We start from the raw sequence: 22,326 nt of genomic DNA on the forward strand, positions 1-22,326 counted from the left end.
GGGGAGCCATAAGGGGGCTATAGGGAGAGATCATGATTCTCCCCTCCCCTTGGATCTCCTTTTTATTAAATATTTACAGTAAAATGTTATTATATATTTTAAATATATTTCTGAGATACTTAATCATAATTTTGAGATATTCCAAAATCTTTTCTAATTTAAAGAAAACTTCCAGATATAAAAAAAACATAGATTCTATTATATTGTTCTTCCTTTGTATTAATATAATTTTAAGTAAAACGTTTTATAAAATATATACATTTAAATAGTATTTTTTCAATGTAATAATTTAAGTAATAATTTGACCCTTGACAGGAATACATATTTTTATTTACCCCTTATACGCACTCTGGGTCTCTTTTGTCCAGCTTAAATTTTTATTTACTATTCCAAGCTTTCAAAAAATCTAGAAAAACTCAGGATGATTTTTCGACATCTCCGCTACGTTGTCAAATAGTTCGTTACCTCAAGTGTTAAAACCTTTATTTAATAAAAAATGGAAATTTGTGTCAAAAATTTAAAAGTGAAATTTCGTCACGAGTCGAAAAAGACCCAGAGTGTGTCTACGAAAGGTCATATTTTATTTTTTCATATTTGACTTAAAAAAAATTTCGCTTGCGACGTTGGACGTGCCAAGGGCTCCCGCCTAGATAAATTTCTGGATCCGCCAATGCGTTGCTCCGGTCCTTCCGCACCTCTTGCACGCCGCGCCGCCCGCGCCGGTATGGCACGGAGGAGGCCGAGCGGGAGATAGGGTGGGCGATGCGATGCGTTCGCCGACGGCCGCGAGATAGAATGGACGGTAGGGCAGGGAGTGAACGCGAGGGGGTTGAATAAGTCCGTTCCGCTCGTGGTGGAAAACGTGGGAGGATACGGAACAGAAGGAGAGAGAGAGAGAGGACCGTCCGTTCCACACTTTCCAACGAAGAGTACGTGCGCGATAAAAATATATTTTAACGTCACGTGTGATCTAATCCGCCTTTCACACGCGCGATCGGAACGTCAAAAGTGTCAAAACTCGGGCTTGTCATATTCAATATTTACAGTAATAAATAAGTCTGTTCGCGTTGCTTGTTACACTCAGGCAGACTCAGCTTCTCTCCAACATTCAAACATATATATTTATCTCGTTATAAGTACAACAATTTTTGAGAATTTCAAGCAACGCGTAATAAAACTAATATTGTTGGAATACGGCGGAGATAAAGAAAGAGAAAGAGCGACGATGGAAAAAAGAGAGAGAAAGGAAGGACGAGGGAAGAAAGAGAAGTCTGCGCGGAGTAGTAGACGGAGCGGGGCGGGCGGGGAGAAGGAAGGTCGCGCGGGATTGGGCGGGAGAGGGGATGTATAGCTGGGTCGAATGCACGCGATTGGTGGGGGGAGTCGTTGGCCTCGGGAGTCGGGAGTCTTCGTCCGCGAGCGGTGAAGCGGTCTTGCCAGTGCGTTGCGGAACGCGCTCTGCCGCTCTGTCGCTCTCCGTCGGTGTCCTTGTTGACGTTTCGTTGGTGTGTACGTGCCGCGTTCGCGCGTGATAACTGCCGTTTTCGTGCCTCCGTTTTTGGAGTCGTGCTTCGTGCTCCGGCCGCCCGTCACGCGGCTGGATCGAAAGGCTACGGTTTCTATCTATCTATTCGTTCCTCTCTGACACGTGTGTGTGCGCGCGCGCGGGCGCGGGCGCGCGTGAGTGCATCAGTGTGTGCGCGTGCCTGTGCGTACATGTATTCCGGATGCCCGGTGTATATGCGGGCGGCGGCGGCGTCGTCGTCGTCGTCGTCGTCGTCACGCGGCGATGAACGCCGATGACACACGGGGGTTCCGAGGCAACTTCTTCGTCGGGTGGCGCGCATCGTCGAGCGCCCAGGACTCCTCGCGACGGCGGCGGCAGCGGCGGCGGCGGCGAGCACGCCCGCGGTGCCTGCTAGCGGCACCAGGACTCGCGGAGCAACGAGCTGCACCTCGGTAAGTGTCGGACAAGTGCAGGACAAGCGCATTGCTTCGCTGTATTATCACAAACACGTTGAGTGCGCGTACAGGGTACACCAGGATATTTCCGTTAGTGCCGCGTGTCCTCCGATGAATTTCGAGTACTCGAGCGAATCGCGGTCATTTCGTCGTTTCAGATAAAAATTCAAAGGAACTGGCGCCATTTTCCGCGCTACACGTTTGAATTTCCGCACGTCGAACGTTCCGATATACACTCCGGGCCAAAAGTTTGGAAATTTTAAAGATTGATATTTTTGGGATTATTTTAAAATTATTATACAATATATAGTATTTTTTTTAATAATAAGGCTGCTTTCCTTTTAGAAGACACGATCGACACAAACGTCGTCCTGTTCTTTTTTACATTCAATGAGTAACAATGGTACAACCATATTTGTGTTTACTTGTGTCTCGTAAAAAAAAACTTATGTCACACTACGCATTGGAAACTAAGGATTACGAATTATAGATTAGAATTCAACCAGTCAGATATCTAATTTAATTTTAATTCGTTTTATTCCAATTGGTTGAATTCTAATTCATTTCGCAATCCTCAATTTCCAATGCGTATTATGACACGGGCTTAATGGGCTTTCTACAATAAGCTATTACTTAAGTTTCAAGTCTTAAGCCTGTAAGAAATTGATCAATCGTAGTCGATTATTTCTCTCACATTCAAGTATAACTGGTCAATTTTTTACGGGGTTTAAGGCTTAAAAATTTATTGCAAAATGTATGTAGTTCTTCATAGAGCTCCAATTTTTTATTAAATATCCCTAACAATATGTTTGTTAACAATAATTCTTTAAATCCAATAACAATTATTAGATCTAAAGATTATTGTTAAAAAATGATTGTTAAAAATGTTTCTTTGATAATAATTTTTCAGATCAGTAACTGTTATTGGATCCACTATGTACTTAAGTAAGTAATCCCAAAAATGTTAATTTAAAACAAATTTTGTTTCCAAACTTTTGGCCTGGAGCTCAGCCTGGAGCTCGACGAGTTTCGAATATATAGTTTTAGATTACTTGAGTATACAAATATTTTATTATTATGTTGACATTTAAAAATATTGTTATGGCGTACTACTAATTAAACGCGCGTACAACCAATTACCGCGCTGATTTCTAAAGCCTTTTTTTCCAAGCGTTATTTAGATATTAATTATGAGAAATCGATAAAAATTATTATTGTATTGTATATATCGAGATATAATTCCTTGGAATTTTAATAATTAAAAGATAAAGACACTTTGCTATTCGCTCTGCTTGCCCTTGAAACCGAATTCGCAGGATGCACGTTTCGACACGTACATACGTACGTTTCGTTGATCGTTGATATCGAAATAACCGCCATTTTCGTCGCGTCGCGTCGTATTGTTAAAAGGCTGATATTACATTTATCGTACAACAAATTTTGTGTATTATAATTGGTAGGACAGAGAATTTTTCTCGGACTCGTAGACTTAAAAAATTTGTCGTACGACAAAAAATAAACGAACAAATATAATATTAGCCTAACGTGGCAATAGGTATATTTGTGTTGCTTGAAATTCCCAAAAATATACGCACTCAAAATAAAATAGAAAGTTTATCCGCGTTGCTTGAAATCCCTAAAAGTTAAATTTTTGTACTGAAAACAAGATAAATATATATTCGGGTGTTGAAGAGAAAGAAAACGAAGATGCTAGGTGCAAAAAGTACAAGTAACGCGAACAGATTTAAATATATATATTTGAGCATTGAAAAGAGAGAGAGAAAGCGAAAATGCCGAGAGCGCAAAAAGTGCAAGCAACGCGAGCAGATCTAATGACAGGACATCTCATATGTTTATGTACGTTTATGACGCGAGTCCCTCTGTGTTTCGTCACAATCGAACGCTCACGCCGTCCCTCCGCGTTACGTTTCGATCAGAATGAAAGGAACGTGATTAGCGGGTCGGATGTCGGATCTCTCGCGGAGCGAGACGCGTGAAGTTGGTCGTGCATGCGGCGCGCGGTCGACGCGACGTGACGAATCAGGATATAACTTGTCGGGACGAGTCAGCGTCCTGACTGTTACCGTCGAATCGCGGCGCGCCACTGTAATTTCTGACGCCGCGCCGGCAACAATTTGGAGCAAATAAGGAGAAATTTATATTAAACGGATATAACAAGAGAAACTGTATTGTACTAAAAAGAGGAAGGAACAAGGAGATATCACGCTTTGCGTCTATTGTATAAAATTACATTTCGTATTCCAACTCCGTGAAAAGATATCGTTACGTCACAATGGCGGGATTACGCGAATGATTATAATGAATTATATACAGGATTAATTATGAATATCTTTTAGTCCTTATATATATATGTATATACATAATCCGTTACTTTTATTATGTTATAATTATTATCAATTTTAATTTGAAGTTATTAACTTGGGAGTAATCGCTTGATTTTTTTTTATATGTAAATGATTACATGGAGTAGTTTACAATTCAAGTAAAGTCACTATTATTAACAACATATTGTATATTGTTTATTCGGTTCCGATTTTTATATTTGAGAACATATGGATATAAATTTAATCATAATTTTCTGAAAAACGTACGTAAAAACCAAACAAAATTAAATGGAGTAAACATGTTAAGTAGCTTATTTTATATATGACAGTATTTTTTTAAATATAAATTTTAATTAATACATTTAATATAATTTTAACTATAATGTATTTTTATTGTGAGTTTTCGATTTCATATTTAAAAGTTTGTAAAGAATAATTATTAAAAAAAAAAGGTTATAAACAATAGCTGTATAAAATAATATTTTACAAAAATTCACATTTTTTCGCCACTGAGATTTGAAAATATTTTCGGTGACTATTTCCGGCAATGTAAAGCTGTTTTAATTTAAAGCAACTGCGAGATAGAATTGTCTTGGTTACAGAAAGCAATTATATGAAATATTTAAAGGTAGCTTTATATGTATATTGTATATACAATACATATATATAGTATACATATATATTGTATATATATATATATAGTTAAACAATATAAAGACTAAAATGTAAGGGGAAGTAGGAGTAGCGCGGTAATCGTTGTTGCGCAAGTATAATAATGGAAATGTTTATATGTCATTTTTAATGTAAAATATAACAATATAAAAAGTTGGTATAAAATCCGTACGCATTTTGACTTACTTCAAGTCATTCTCAACGGTATCAATATAATTCTAATTTAGTACAAGTAGTGCATCAACCATGGCGCCAACTATCCAACATCACAATAAAGTTCCTTAGCTTCATCCCAGTTTACAGGCCAGAAGGAAACAAGAATTCTTATAAAATGAAGCTATAATAAAAATGAAAATATCACGGATATATATATACATTAATTTCAAATAGTACTCAGAACTGATATATAGGCATGGTCTAAAAATTCAGTATCTGTGTTTGGAAGTTTAAATTCCTTTTTTGTGTTTTTATACGCAGCAACATTTCAGACATTAATCTTTTGTTGTAATTCCTTTCTATATCCAAAACTTGCACCTTGTCCCAATCGAATTCATGATCAAATTGAAATCTGTGGTCTGTAATGACCGAATGAGAAGAATATACCAACTTTTTATATTGTTATACTTTACATTAAAAATGGACATATAGACATTTCCATTATTATACTTGCGCAACGATTATCGCGCTGACTTCTACTTGCCCTTACATTTTAGTCTTTATATTGTTAAATATCAAGGAGTCCTTCGACATTAATTGTTATTCTTATATAGTTAAACGTTTATTATATATATACATATATACTTACTTGAAGTCGTTAAATAATTGTGTTACAAATTTAATTGTTTTACACTAGCGTGAGTGAAAAATTAATCGCAAAAAAACTTGTGATATTTTATCTTTTCCACTGAAAGCTATGATGTCTTAGGGCTGCCGCACACAAAATTTCTGTAACAGTAACCTTAAGACGTGAACTTAAGCCAATGAGCCAATCGGGATATTGCTTTAGATCTACGTACTCTAACGGAAATAGAAATAGCAGTAAACTTATGCATAAGGCGAGTTTCAACCGGTTGAAATTCACCTTATTGCGAGGTTATGGATTAGTTTACTGTTATTTCCATTTCTGTTAGATTACGTAATTTAAAGCAGTAGTCTGATTGGCTCATCGGCTTAAGTTTACACCTTACGCATACTGTTACGGAATTTTATGTTCGGCAGCCCTTACAGATACATCATGCGATAAAGATATTTTCAGAAATAAATAATTAAAAAAACCGTCAAAGATGCTTTGCGAGTCTGGTACTACACAATCTCACTCATTGTTTGGATACGTCGTTTTATGCCAAACAATTCACATAAATTACACGTGCCTTTTAAAGGATGCATCGCTACAGCGAGGGACGAGCTTCGCTTCGTCCCTCGATTTGAATCGGCGCACTGGAAAACGTCTTTAAACGTCGGGAAATATTTGCGACAGAAATTGGTAACGGCTCGTCAAGACTCTTGAGTTGAGTAAAGCTCGCAAGTTCGATCGCGAAGTCAAAGAGGAAGTCCAGATATGATGTTCGTATACCTGTGACTGTACAGTCTCTAGGGGAGGTAGAGTGTTTTATTATGTTATGCCAAAAGCCACCGCGAAAGGCACTGTAATGCTGTATTTGGAAATAACGACAGGAATAGTTATAACCATTAAAGCCACACTCTGTATATCCGTCAGATATACAAGGTGGATATTAACAAGAGAGGTTAGGTTAGGCAACGCAAAAATTCAAAAAATTCTAAAACATGTACGAGTAATTCTCAAACGTAAAAATTTAATCGCCAATTGTTTTTTAAATACTTATTTAAAAAATTTCTATTGCTGTTTTATTTTAACCATCAGATCCACAGAATAATCTTCTATTGTTATACAGAGTGGATACTAAGTACTCTAAAAAATTTTAAGGGGTAATTTTTTATAAAAATGAAAACTTCATATTACTACATGTTCGGGAAACGATTTAATTTTAAAGATACAGGATGTCTAAGACAAAGGAAAAGTTTTATTTTTTTTTCAAAAGCTTTGAAAATCACTGAGAGGTATCGAAAAAAATTTAACAAAAATTGCATTTCTTTTTTTTATGTCTACAAAGCTGTGTTTAGATAAGTACATATTTGAAAAAACATGGATTTTTTGATACTTATTTATATGCGGCTTTATACATGTAAAAAGAGGTGCAACTTATTTAAATTTTTTTTTCGATATCTCTCACCGTTCGACAGTTATTCCATCAAAAAGAAAAATCCATATTTTTTTCAAGAGATAATTTCATCCCCTCAAATCGTAATATGGCATGAAAAATAGTTTTGTGTTATGGATAAACTAATTTACTTGCGGACAATTTTTCAGAATTTTCTGACTTTCCGGCTTGCCTAACCTTTCTTGTGTAAGTACTCTCTAAATTCTTTAGAATGGAATGTCACTTTAAAGAATGAAAAATTCTGTCAGTCTTGAAAAAGAATAGCAGAATTTTCAATCTTTAAGATGAGTGAGATTTCACTTTTTAGAGTGAGATTCCACTCGAAAGAATTTAAAGAATACTTTAAAATCTAACAGATTTTAAGAGATAATTTCTCTCACACAAATTCAAAATAGAAACTATGACTACACTCTAAAAAATAGCGGTGTCTATATAATTCTCACTGTGTCGATGTTAATATTAACGTCAATATGATATGAATTTAACGTGGGTTTTAAATCCACATCATATTGGTGCTATTAACACAGTGAGAATTATATCGCACGGGTGTTAAATCCACACCACGGATGTTAAATCTACACTCATATTTTTTTAACTGTATGAATGCTTTTCAGCAAGAAACACAGATAACACAGTGTAACACAGTGAATTATTACATCCTTATTGTTTGCCAATGTTAAACAAAAATGAAATGATTACTGTGTTATACTGTTTCTTGCTGGAAAACACGATATACGTCCGAAACGGCTTAGTTTCAAAGATAGAATGTCAAAGTTGAAGGAAAAATTTTGTTTTTCCCCAAAGTTTCGAAAACCACTTGGGTTATTTTGATGTTCTAGAAACGTAAACAAAATTTCATCAAAATAACCCAAGTGGCTTCCGAAAGTTTTGGAAAAAGCGAAACTTTTCCTTTAACTTTGACATCCTGTATCTTTGAAACTAAGCCATTTTGGACATATGGTCATACGAAGTTTTCGTCTTGAATTTGTGAAAGGAATTATTCTTTAAAATCTTTTAGAATATTTTTAGAATATCCATCTTATACAACAACGAGATATTATTCCATGGATCTGTTGAGGATTAAGATAGTTATAGGAATTAAATAATATTTAAAACGAATGTTGGTTAAGTTTTTGCACGTTTGAGAGTTATGATACGCGTAGAAATGAGTAATGACATTTAGCGATTTAAAACGTTTCTCTGTGCATCCAGTTAACATAGAGTGCGATTTTGAGTGTCAATTTTGTACGCCGCTTCGGGATAATTTAGATTTAATATATGAACATTGATCTTTCTTTGTACCAGATCTTTCAGTTATAATTAGATGCAGTGCAGAATGTGGGATTGTTGCGAATTTCTGACTTTGCATCTCCAACTAAATATGAAACTGGGCTAGAAATTCATAATACATACTGAAATCCCAATGGATCGCGCTGCACACGCAAATAACATTACGAATCTCAACACTATTATTTGGATAGTCTGATATGTCAGAAAAGATTTTTGAAATGTACGTCGAAGCATTATAGACCTTAGTTTGAAGAACAATGCGCGAGCGTAATATAAAATGTTGAAAGAATTTTGTAAATTGTATGTACTAAAGTTGTTTTTAACTGTAATAAGCGTCTTTTATGAACGTAATGAATGTTAACGTGTTGTCTGAATGTACTTTATGTACTTCAAGCGCAAAGTGTTTCTACTAAAAAACACTTGCCTTAGAAATTTCATGCACTTAAAAATAAAACTTCCTCGCTTAAAATTAAAGTTTCAATAAAGTTGCGCAAATCATGACAACGAAAATAGATTTCAGTGTGATTTTCAGTACTTGAATTTTTTTCATTTTTATACAATTGATTTTTTATATATATATATATAAAAAATTACATATCTCGATTATCTCGAACTCTCATCGCTGAAAATCTCTTTTTATCAATTCAAAACAATTTAGCAACAAACATAGAAAAGGTTTTATAAAGGTTCCATATCTCGAATGCGAAAGAGATTCGCTGAAACGTGGAATTATAACGTGTTTCCTGGCTATTGTTGTTTGATAATTATAGAAAGTATCTATAAAGCGGAGAGATCAATAAACAATATCATAAAAGTCAAAAAGAGGGATCAATCAAGCTTTTAAAACACTGATTCAGTTGGAAAAACACATATAAAATGTAAATAAATTGAATATTGCTTTTTTATCTCTTTGAATCTAATATGAGTGTGATACGATAAGAAAGGTTTTTATCTACTAATACTAATTTCTCTTCCTCGTTTTAATGAAATTGCCTTTATTTTATTCAGAATGTAAAAGATGGATTTCAAATCTCTCGTGTGCGATTTAATAGTGCAAGTATTACGAAAGTACGTTTGGTGAATGGTCGAATTTTAAAAGTGCATAAAATTCATCGCGCTTCTAAAGAAGGTTTGATCGCAATTGGACGGTGTGCCGGATCGGTTCCTTCGTAATTATTCCATTCGTCCGGGCTCTATCTCTACCGCTTGGACATTACGCAAAACGTGTTTCGCTGGTGCGCGCGTTGCAAGGTAACGGTTCAGCGAAGCGCGCTCGACGGAAAATTGTCCGATCGTGTTCGCTGGTGAACGACGCTTACGACACACTAATCCTCTCAGTATCGGTTCCTCGTCTATCGATATCCCTGAACTATCACGGTGGAATTTCGGTGACGTATCACGACAACGAGAGATCCTAGTCAGATCCTGATATATAATAGATAGAGCATCACGTATCTCTGTGACGTGTATTAATAGATGATAAACCGTGAGATGCGCACTTGTGTTTGATGTTTTCCGAGGTGTCGAGGTCGGATTTCATATTCTATTGTAGTAGCTGTGGCTTATGAGAAAACTCCGAGTTATGCTAAGAGATTCATCTATTCTCTTATCTGGTCCCGTGCCCACGCGGATTAATCATTCAAAGTGAATGCATCGGAGGAACGGGTTTTCTTCGGCTTCAAGGCGAATTCATTGGGGTTCTCACTCGACGAAAAAAAAAACTGTAAGAAAAACGAAGGATTTCCTTTCACACAGATATAATTATCTGCATTTAAGGACGAGAGAAATAGAAATTCAATATGAGTTCTATCAATAGCTGAAATAGTGAATTCTAAACGAGTGCAACTACATATTTTTATACTCAGATCTCGTATAAATAGATATTACTTCTTACTGTTAATAATATTTGTTATATTATCATTATTAATATATAATATTGACTATAAAATATTGTATTTATTATATATTATAAAAGCAGCATTTCTAAAATGAAAACTGAGAGGATTTAGATTTTTTTTTAAAGAACTAAAGAAGCGTAAATGTCTACGTCTCTACAATTTTAATTATAAAAGCAATATTGCATTCTCTCTCTCTCTCTATCTCTCTGTTTCTCACATCTATCAATGCAGATGATTATTTTACGGAGACATCGTTTGTGAGTCACTTCCTTCTCACTTTGGGTTGGGTGACTCGTCTTGGAATGATCATCAAATGCGAACCGTGCAGTAAATTCGCCGTTTCGCCGTGCCAGGACTTGCGAAATGCGAGTAATGGCTTTCGCCGCGCCAGGTCATTCTTCCGCCTGCACGGACGAGGTGCGATAAAGCTCCTCCTCGTACGAACATCGCGTCGACATTCCATTTTCGGAATGTAGTGTCTATCCCGCTCGGGGACCGCCTCTACACAGTGTACCGAGAGAGTGTATCCGACTGCAGTGCTTTGCAGCGCCTCACGTAATTTATTTTGGCAAAGAACTTTAGAGTTTCTTGAAATATCGCGTCCTACCTACCTAATTGTGAACTTTACATCCGGTCGGAAAAGGGAACATGCGACGCGAGAAAATGAACAAGGATCTCATTTTTGATAAAATCTCTGTTCTCGGAACTCGGGTTTGTTGAATCGGTTTAAAATAATAACGTTTGAACAAAGTCATCAATGGAACGTTGACATTTTGAACTTTATGTAAATTTGCTTACAACTTTTTTCAAGTTTAGTCACGGCTACTTTTTATCAAATATTATAATAATTTTATAGCGAGTATAGTATTATAAAAGGACGTAAAATCAAGCTTTCTTAAATCTTTCAGTGATATTTATTATTTTTACTCTGTATTTTGATTGTATTTTTATTGCAATAATGTAACTCGGAATCTAATCTTAAATCTTATTTCGGTCTCTTCGTCACGCTTGGGACTTTGTCCCCAAGCGAAATACTCTAAAGGATCCGCTGGTGGCGTTCGTTGTTCATTGCTCACGAGCTTAAGCGTAAACATGATTTATTCGCGGATTATGCGTCGTGTCATCGTGGAAAAACGTATTATCGCCCCGGTGATGTCGAGCTTGCGCGCCGACGCGTCGCGATGCATGCACTTTTATTTACCCATTAAAGCGTGGGTTTCTTGACGTTCCTACGACACGCCAGGTCGACATATGTTAAAGTTTATATATATATATATATATATATATATTTAGTTCACATATACACATACATGTCGTCCTTTCCCGAGAATGCATCAACTATTTCATTTTGTGCTTTTACGAATATGGGAACGCGAAGGCATATGGATCTATGTAGCCTGTTAAATTTCTTGTCGAGGTGGCTGTCAGACTGAGTTTTCATGGAAAAAAAATATATGAACCTTCTTTCACATGCCAAATACTGGCTACGTTCATCAGAGAAAACTAAATCAGTTAACGCTTAATGATTCTTTGATATGATTAGTTCTTGCCTTTAATTCTTCGCTGCTTCTACATTGTATCAAGGTAGGAACCGATTATATTAAAGAATCACTAAGCGCTAATTAATGAGTTTTCTCTACTGAATTACAAAACTAATTGTTGTACAGTTGTGGACAGAACTGTCGCAAAATTTTTTTCCAACGAGTTTCTGAATTCAGCTTTGTTCATAAAGCGATTGAATGGTTAAACGGTGAGATCCATAAAGTCTATTCTACAATAGAATCGCAAGGTGTAAGTTATAAGAAATTAACCATCAATTATAGTCGATTATTTTTGTTATATTCAACTGTGATTGGTCAATTTCTTACAGCTTACAATTTGCGACCTTATTGTAGAACAACGGTAAGAACCAATTGCTTCGTAAGAAGGCTGCATTCCGAAATCCATCGAAAAGAAAAGAGTGTTGCAATCGTTCTGTCCACGACTGTACACGCTAAATTCATAATGTTAAATTATACTAATGTTAATTAATTTAAATTGTTTTCATCAAAAAGTATGGTATATTAACATTACATATGCTAAGCATTAGCCGACAGCAGTTTAATTGAAAATAATCTTGTTATTAATTCTATAAGATTATTAGTAAAATAAATATATTACGCTCTCTTGTTTTAGTAAGATATTTAATTAAATAGACATGTTGTGTTTTTATAAATATTAATAAGTTATGTATGATATTAATATACTGTTGTTGAATAAACAAGATTATTTTCAATTAAACTACTATTAGCTAACGTTATTCATGCATTACTTTTTTCATATATGTATAGGTTGCCATTGCTCCTATTCAATATGCCGTTAATTTAACTAAAACAATGGAATTAAACAAGTTAATTTATGAAGTATATTTAAGTTAAACTTAGTCGAGAACTTAGTTCATTATTTACTACGTGCATACGTTAATAATGTTAATATAGATGTTTATTTTTAATTGTTTATTTTGAAATCAAGCTGCTTAACTACAGAAATAGATCGATTTATATTTTGACACACATGGAATTAAAAAATAATAAAATGTCATTACTCAAGGGATTGAATTACCATTGCTCCTTTGACTATCTAATAGTGCAATGGATTCAAAATAAAATAAATGGTAGTCACACAATTTTATTATGTATATTGAATTAAAATTTTTTAATTTTTCTCAACATGTATTAGTTTTGTAATTATTACTTATGTACTTTGTGACATTTTTGTAAAATACAACGTTCCATTTCTGAGTTTATTCCGACATGGTTTTTTGAACGGGAATCATCAATGAGAATAACTAATACATTCGTTACTTAAGATTGTTGAACAAGATTTAATTAAATATAAAATTGATAACTAATTAAAAAAAAATACATTATTTCTGCATAGATAAATGAAAAATTAAATTCTCTAATATTTACAGGACGCTATTATTATTCACTTTTTGAAAGTGACAATCAGTGTATTATTACTGACTTTAGTACTATACGTATAATAGTATAGTACTATACTAATATAATTACTAACATACTAATTCACTTTATAGATTACGATTCCCTGCAGATTGAAATGCAATTTGATCTGCAGAAAATCATAATCTCTAAAAGTGAATCAGTGTATTATTATTGTAAAACAGTAAATATTCACTGATGATTAGATCAATTATAAGTGTAGCACTGATTCCGTTTTAGAAAACAACTCGTGAAATGTATATTTTTTTATGATCTCACAATGTAAAGGGCTGTAATGTCGAATAGCAATATATCCGAGATAGAGATATGTGTTCCAATCTTCAAAAGATCGATTTTCTCAAATAATATTAACGATTTTAAATCGATTTATTTTGCGGAAAATTGATTTTTTTTCGAAAATCTAAAAAGGACTATTTTAAAAACCAATCCCTTTGTAAAGAATCGTTTCTTTCTTTTCTACAAAAAAGATTTTTTTTCGAAAAAATCTTTTTGTAAAAAATCAATTTTTAGCGAATGAATCGTACATCTCTGATCCGAAGTGTCTGTTGCTAATTATATTTCAACCAGTGAAATCACCATTTCCAGAGACATAAAGCAGTTTCGTCCGTCGAGTATTAACAATACGAAAGTCACTCTCGTACCAGTCGCGCGTTTCATTTACATGTTTCAAAACTTTTTTCATGAAAAATGCAAAATGTTTGCGCGCTGCAAAACTGATGTATTTGACGAGCATTTTTAATCGTTGTTACTCATTAATAATCTCACCTGCATTGTTATGTACAATATAAACGAATTTTACGTTCAATTTTGCAATGGAATTAGGAAATAAAATGATATTATATTCGAAATAATCTCGAGTAATCAAACTGTTTACTATTCAACGACTAAATCAGCAACACTCACGAAATTTTGTAAATATTGAAAAAATTCATATTTATATAAATTAAATTTTCATATTGCGTTGATATATCAAACTGTCACTTCTTGTTAAATTATTAATGTTATAATAAACTGAAAAAAAATTAAATTATAATAAATATTTGTTCGCATAGTTCTAAGTAAATATTTACTAAGTGTAAACGTATATTTATTTGATACAAAAATCATTAATTTAATTTAACTATCATTTTTGTTCCGTAATAAATATTTATTTACTGTAAGTAAACGTTTACATAGTAAGTACTATTCAAAGAAATATGTATTAAGAGAGATTTAAGATTTTCTTTTAGTGTATACACTATTAGGTTATAATTGGAATATTTTTAAAGATTTTTATTTAATGTAACGTAGAGTTGTTTGTGCAATCCCTTGTGGAGTCTCCCATACACTGTATACTGTATGTACCATTAACACGCCACGTTATACGAGACCGCTCGCACGAACAATTCTCTAGCCGCAATTGCCGAGTTGACAACACTCTATCTTGTCCCCTTTGCCCCCTCCGCGTCTCAAACTTTTACAGTTTACAAGTTTAGTTTTACGATGTAAAAAAAAAAACCGCTCGGCTACCCCTATCATTTCCTTGTGAATGAAAACAAGCGTGTAATTTCGTAACGCAGCAAGTTTCGCGGTCGCGAAAGCGCTGCTTTAATTTAACTTTGTTATAGTCTCTTTGATTTCGCAAAATAATGTTGCATATTCGTAGCACTTGCGATAATTCGCACATTCTTGTCAACAGGATCGATCGACGGCCGGAGAGCGGCGCTCGAAGGTGGTGAACGTCGAAGAGGAAAGAGGACGACGAGGAGGAGTCGATCTGCCGTCGAAGGTAAAGCGAGGTGGAACCGGCTGAAAAAGAGAAGAAAAAAAGAGAGGAAGGCTGAAAGCGAAGAGAGACGCGGTGGTGGTGGTGGAGACGGCAGAGGGGTCGAAAGGTTGAGCGACCTACGGATCAAGACGAGGAGGAGGTGGCGGAGAGAAAGGGGCGGCGGAGAGAGGGTAGGAGGGGTAAGAGAAGGAGGGGGAAAACGATCGGAGAAGAAGGACGGAGAAATGATCTTGGTAGGTGATTGGCAAAGTGTTGCGGTGGTCGACTCCTCGACGAAAGGCAGATAGCGCCATTAGTCGTTGCCGGGGCACGGAACATCGGGCCCATGCGTGTTGCGGCCCTGGCCGTGGGTGAAGAAGGGGAGGAGGAGGAGGGGGACGAGGAAGAGGAGGCGGAGGGCCGTACGGGGCACCACCACGGGGCCCGCGGGCCCGCGATGCGCTCCGCGGTTGCCGCGACAGTGGGGGGCAGGAGTCAATGGTCCATCACGACGTGTCCGATTTTCTTTGTGCTGTTGCTGCTGCCCGTTTGGATTCCGATGGCCGTCGTCGACGCGTCTCCCCTTCATCCCGCACCACCGTATAAAGGTGAGTCACATTTAGCTCTTTGTTATTCGGTAAAGTTAAATTGACTCGGTGTCCCCAAAGTTCGTATACTGGATCTGTGCCTTCAAATCGAGGGTACATATCGAATTCGAGATGGAGTTGGGAAAAATTGAATTTTTTTTCACTGATTCTTTTTCACGCGTGATTATTTGATTTTTTTGATGGAACATAGAAAATCAAGATTATTTTTCAAAGAATTATTAGTTAAATCTTAATAGAATAATAAAAAGGCCTGTTAAAGTGTCACATTTTTTATGCATTGTTATTTTGTAATATTCAGGAACACTCATAATGTTAATTCAGAAAGTTTTATTTAATAAATATTTGATTCCTTCGTTTTTTTCGAATATCTTGTCATTCTCATTCAAATATTTTTAATATTTCAAATATTAGTGTTCTTAAATACTTGAATTGTAATATTAATTTTTTTTTATCTATCTGTCAATATTATTGTCAGATTTTTTTTAAGTAAATTAAGATTTTAGAACATAATATATAAATATAAAAATTAATACTCATTTATTTTCTTATATTACAAAATCGTTGATATTCTAGCCATTTGTATAATATTTATATTTATATAATATTATATAAGATGTTAAATGTACGATATGTCCACTGAAAAATCGTCGAGTTTGATTTAGTAAAGTTTAAATTGAAAAAATATTGGTTTAGTGGCGATCGTATATCCACGTGATAGTCTCCGGATGACTTATATCGAAATACCGCGCCGGTCGATGTCCCGAAGGGGTCCGTCCGTGTCGGTAATGGCCTTAAAGTCCGATACTCGCCTTTGTCCAGCGTGTTCCTTTTGTGTTCCGATCGTTCGATCGGTAGTATTTACCGAAACAATAGTACGCTACCCTAAACGGTGTTCTAATTGTGATCTGGAAACACGTGACATAACCTGCTCTTAGCATCGCCCCATTGATCGTTCGAGCCATTTACTTCGAAAGTTGCTTAAATTACGTGTTCAACGTCCGTTCGTTAAAATATAGATATACCACGTAATATGTAGTCGTGTCTTAGATTCCTTAAATTCATTGGTTAGTACAAAAATCGAAAAGTATGGGAAAAGTAATTGATAGCTGTAAACAAATCGTGAAACAACGCAGAGATTTATTACAAAGAATAAAATAATAACAAAAAGTTATTAAATTGAATGATGAATAACGATTTTTTTTGTTTACTCAACTTTTGCTCCCTCCCGAGGAAAATAATAGGCCTGTTCTTTTTGACTGAACTTTTGCACCAGTTCATCTTTCTTCCTTTTCTCTTTAGGAGGATAGAAGAGGAAAAAAGATAAACTGGTGCAAAAGTTCAGTCAAAAAGAACAGGCCTATTTATATATCCTACGGCGGGAAAAAAGGGCACAGGTAGCTGGACCCGAGGGTGACTAGATCGAATCCGAGTTTTAGCTTCTCAAACGTGTTGAGCCACACCGAGTTTCACGCACATTAATAATCATTAGAAACTCTTAAGTAAGAGTCTGAACGTTCGATACAAATATGGCGGCAACATTTGATTCTTTATTGTAGAGTATATGCACAGAGAAAAAGATTTCTTTGAATGTAATAAATTTTATTATATCCAAATAAATTTGTTATTTGGAATGGTCCAAACAAACCAATATTTGAATCAATAAGTGCGATTGTTTGAATTTAAAACAATGTATATCTTTATTTTAAATACATTATTTGTTTGAACAGATAATATCTATCTTCAGTATTCGCGTGATCAACTGTACGGCACAAACATAATTGATGTAGCACATAGCATTACTCGTTTAATTCTGTTGTTAGACGTATAAGCTATTGTTTCCATATTTTCGGTCAAAAAATGTAATGATTATTCTAAGAAAGCAATTATTTGCATAGAATAACCTAACCTCTATGAATATATTTTGCCAAATAATATATTTAGTTGAAAGATATTACTTCAAATAATAATGTTATTTCTGTCAAGCAATAGAGATTTTTCGAATGAAACAACAAAATTTTTATTCAAACAAATAATATTTCGTACAAGCATATGTGTTGTTTCAATAAAACAAATTTTAGTCAAATAAATAGGAATACTAAATCCAAAGAAACCTTTTTCTCTATGTAGGCTTCCGTAGTCCATCTTATACTTTCTACAATGATGCACCCACATGTATCTAATAACACTGCGTTACGATTATAATATAATTAATAAAATTATATCGAATAAATAGAATTTTATTTTTCACGTTCCTGAAATACTCGTTGAATTCTTCAATTTTCGTTTTTGCGTGAATGCGTTGATTTTTAAGCTCTTTAAGTGCGTGCCGTTAAAATATTTTTCTGTACCCTGAAAGAAAAGATTAGTTGCTGCAACAATTTAGATAGTAAAATATGGCATAGGATTTTTATATGGCTGCAGCAACCAGTTTTTGGTTGTAGCAGCAAATTTTTAGTTGCGTTAGCCTATCGAAATCATATACTGACATTGTGGATAGGCTAACACAACTAGAAATTTACTACAACCAAAAACTGGTTGCTGCAGTCATATAAAAATGCTATGCCGTTTTTACTATCTAAATTGTTGCAGCAACCAATCTTTTTTGTCAGTGTATTAGTGGATTGCTTTTGCATATACACGTATATATGTATATATAACTACTATAAAAATATCGGAATATTATTAAATTTATTATATTGAAATCCAGCGACACAGGACTGACGGTTAATGTGTGTGCATTTTCTCGGTAAAGTGGACGCAAAACAAGTGCACTTCGGCTGCTGCACTTGTCCGAGATCTGAAAACGCGTCTCTGAGGAGTTCTCTCGGCCGAGTGGTCGTGGTGAATGCTCGAGCATTCGTTTCCTCTTAAAATTTCCGTGATCTTTTCATCCTAAAATACTAAAAGAATTTCCGCGAAGTGAGTGTAACATTTCACATCGTGTATATAATACGCGCGAAAATAAATTAATTGATTTTGCAGAGCTTTTGCGATGAGACGTCGGCACCTGAAGTGAATAGATTTAATTGATAGAGTGAAAGGTCTTTGATATAAAATCATATTAGCGACAGAAGATCCAATGAAAGAGTACGTATATAACTGTAGCTGTATAAATATTGCAAGTATTGTCATTGCTAAAAGGCAAAATATTTCAATGGGGGGATCTCAGATTTATTTTAACGGTTAAAAAAAGAAATTTCAAAAAAGTTTATAATTTTAGCTTCACAACTTACTCTCATTGATACTTTTTTATGATTGAGATTTAAATTGGATTTCTATGAAAGGATAGATATTTTTACTCGATGTTAAATATGACTATCCAATTTTAATCTGCAGTAAATGTGGATATTATGTATATAGAATTAGTGAAAGTTTGTACTTTTTACATGTAAACTATTCGATCAGAGTTAGGAGTTCCGTAAATATGAATGTGTTCATTCAACTTGTTATTGTGCATTTAATGACAAATTGCTTGATTTTACGTTCCATTGAGACTGTCGTGAAAGAGATAACAAATAAATTATAGTTTCTAATTTTGAACTTTTAACCTTAAATAACTAGGTGAATAGGTAAAATTAGAATACTCCAAATTTTATTTTTTTATAGATATATTTTTTAATAGAATATGTATAGAGTTAAATTTATATTATTTTTATATTCTTAGGAGATAGAAGAATATAAAAATAATGAACTTTAAGACCTTCTAGACGATACTTTTTATTTTCTTTTTGAAGAATAAGGTTTTAAAATAACTATGTATGTGGGTGCTGTGCGACCACCTATTCACTTAAAAGTTAAATATGAAGACAAGATACGAAAATATCAAAATCTATTTCTATTTTTCATGTGGTATATATAAATTATATTATACCTAATTTTACAATGATCTTGGTACGTAAAAAAGCTGGTATAGTCATCGCGTTTTTTCCCACTGTGAGCAATCAAGCGCGAATTATACACGCTTTAAGGTGCGTTTACATCATGTGGCAGAACTCAAGAACTACGATGTAATGAAAAAAAAACTACGATATGTTAGAAAAACTAGTCTGGATCGTTTTTCTTTGATTTTGTATTATTAAAATAAACTCTCAATAACGATACAAAATTATTATTCTTTAGCTATAATAGAAATTTCTTTAACATTTTATAAAAAGGAATTTAAAAAATATTTTTTAAAGATAAATTTGCATTTATAATTGTACGCTTGTTTGTAGGAAAAAAGTTTACTAACACTAATGACATGAATCTTGCAGTTTTTTAATGAATTTTATGTCGCGTTCCTCTCTCTTTTTCTTCGTTTTATAAAACAGAAAGTTAATGGGACGATTTCTTTTTATTTATCTGTGAATCATGAACGCTTGTTCGCCTTCTCAATCACGCCTGTGGTCACATCTGATACAAACGCATTTTTACGACGCAACTCATCTTCGCGTGACTCGCGCGATTTACCGTTTACGCAACGCATTTTTCTTAGACAGCCACTAATAGAACATCCGTTTTCCTCATTGTGTGCTTTTCAGATATCACGCGCTCGTATATCAGATACTATGAGGCAGCTATATATGACACCGTAGCCTTGAAACGACATCGCAACCGGATACGTCGCGACGTCACCGACTCCGAGCAACCCCTGATTTTGAATCTGAAGACGCTTGATAGGTGAGTATGAGTTCTATAAGCAAACTCTTCTCTATCTCGGTACACAGCACTCTTCCCTCGCTCGCAGTGTGTTCCGTGCAAAGACGGAAAGAGATCGATACGGAATCTGAACATTCAAAGAGTTTGCTGAAATATCAGGATCATCATCGAACGTCCAATTCTAAATCAAGATAAGGAATGTCTTTGAATCTCTTGAAAAATTTAAAATTCCGGATTCCACGATTTTACAATGGTTGAATAACGTTGAAGAATTTTGTGCGATTTAACAGTACAGACGGAAGTATCTCTGAGTACGTTACTATTATATGACCTCTTGCAAATGGCATTTCGAAATTGGCGAATACGTGTACCTCCTACACACTGCTCGTAAAGCGATCGTGGACAAAGTTGCCAGTATGTCGCCCGCACGTTCTCGGTATGTCCTTGTTAGGTCAGTGGTACCTGAATCCGATTAAAGAGATAGTGGCCAAGAGACTAACTCAACGTATAGCTTAGCTCGTATAAATCGTACGCGTGTTGCGAAATTATTTTACTTCATTAATTATACGTATTAATTAATGCGAATATATTTTGTCTCTCTTACTCTGCCTTTGTCTCTTTTCTCTAAGATAGAAATTTGTGATCTTCATCAAGAAAGAAAATTAATTTTGTTTACTAGCGTGTTTCGAGTCACTAGGTATTCTCCTTTTTATGTCACATAGGTCATTTTTTATTTTTACCTTTAATAAAATATTTCCTCTTATATGTCCTGCTACGTCCAATGAAACACATGAAAAATAAATGTTAAAGTGTTTTCTGAAATGAGAAATTTTTGTTACGAAGCAGTTACAATAATAATGCTTACAGTTATAACAATTGAAACATTCATAGAAGACGCTCTCTCTCTGTCCTTCTCTCTCTTTTCCGCGTTGAATATCATAATGTTTGTGCTCGCATGTCGAACTGGATTTACTATTGGGAGCAACAATCACGGAGTTTCTCTCTCACGGTTATTTAATATAAGAGATGCAACAAACACAAATAACAGAAAGTTCAATTTATGACAGCACTGCAGTTCAGCAACAAACCGCGCTCTAACCACTGTCGGTGTATTATGGCGGAACCGTTTAAATATTGAATCGCGCTTTCACTCGCAGCGTATTTACGAACTTAAGAAATAGCCGTTAGGTAACGGTCCGACTTCACCCGTGTGAAGTTGGCCCCCCAACTTTTGAGAAAATTAATTTTTCATAGTTCATTCGATTGCTCATCGTTTACACATTTATGTACACTTTGAATTTTCGTTTGCACAGTTCTAGTAAGAAAGTTATTAAAAAACAATTTTGGGAGAGCTAACTTCACACTAGCCCCCCAATTTCGAGCAAATTGGAAAAGGTCATAATCGATAGATTTTTGTTTGCACATTTCGAAAAAATTTGATTTTCCGTTTGCACAACTTTAGTTAGAAAGTTATTAACAATAAAAGTTTCGAGAAGAGTCGAACAACGGCATTAAGTTTGAATCGCACCTACTATGCTTAAAATAGCATTAATCGATCATTTGTTTTTGAAGGTTTTTGTTTGCACATTTCGAAACAAATCGATTTTTTGTTTACACACCTTTACTACAGGTAATTTTGCAATTTTAAACGACTTATGCTCAATTTCTTCACTTCCAGATAAGTTGCGGATAACCTTATCCAGGAGATATCTCCATTGTATTCTGGGAGATATCTCTTGGATAAAGTTATGTAGAGAAGAAATTTGGCGTTAGTGATGAATATCTGCTCCAAGAGGAAAGTGCTTTAAGAGATGTAGCGCAAAAACTAAAACTATGTGAATATGAAAGCGGATAAATAGCACATAAATCCTGCGTATTTGATTTTCCATATCAGTTGTTATTAACGCGTGGAGGGGGGGGGGGG

The 22,326-nt window shown here is 34.7% G+C and overlaps 1 protein-coding gene across 1 annotated transcript in view; it reads left to right on the forward strand.

Annotated features, from left to right (window-relative positions):
* The first annotated feature begins 1,555 nt into the window (after positions 1-1,555).
* Positions 1,556-22,326, forward strand: part of LOC108758438 (disintegrin and metalloproteinase domain-containing protein 10) — a 72,138-nt gene continuing 51,367 nt past the window's right edge. The window contains exons 1-3 of the mRNA XM_018503429.1: positions 1,556-1,959; positions 15,088-15,764; positions 20,285-20,423. Coding sequence (XP_018358931.1) covers positions 15,503-15,764; positions 20,285-20,423 — 401 coding nt within the window. The 5' untranslated portion in view covers positions 1,556-1,959; positions 15,088-15,502. The remainder of the gene's footprint in view (positions 1,960-15,087; positions 15,765-20,284; positions 20,424-22,326) is intronic.

Source organism: Trachymyrmex cornetzi, unplaced genomic scaffold (assembly GCF_001594075.2).
Source record: "Trachymyrmex cornetzi isolate Tcor2-1 unplaced genomic scaffold, Tcor1.1 scaffold156, whole genome shotgun sequence".
NCBI classification, from domain to species: Eukaryota; Metazoa; Arthropoda; class Insecta; order Hymenoptera; family Formicidae; genus Trachymyrmex; species Trachymyrmex cornetzi.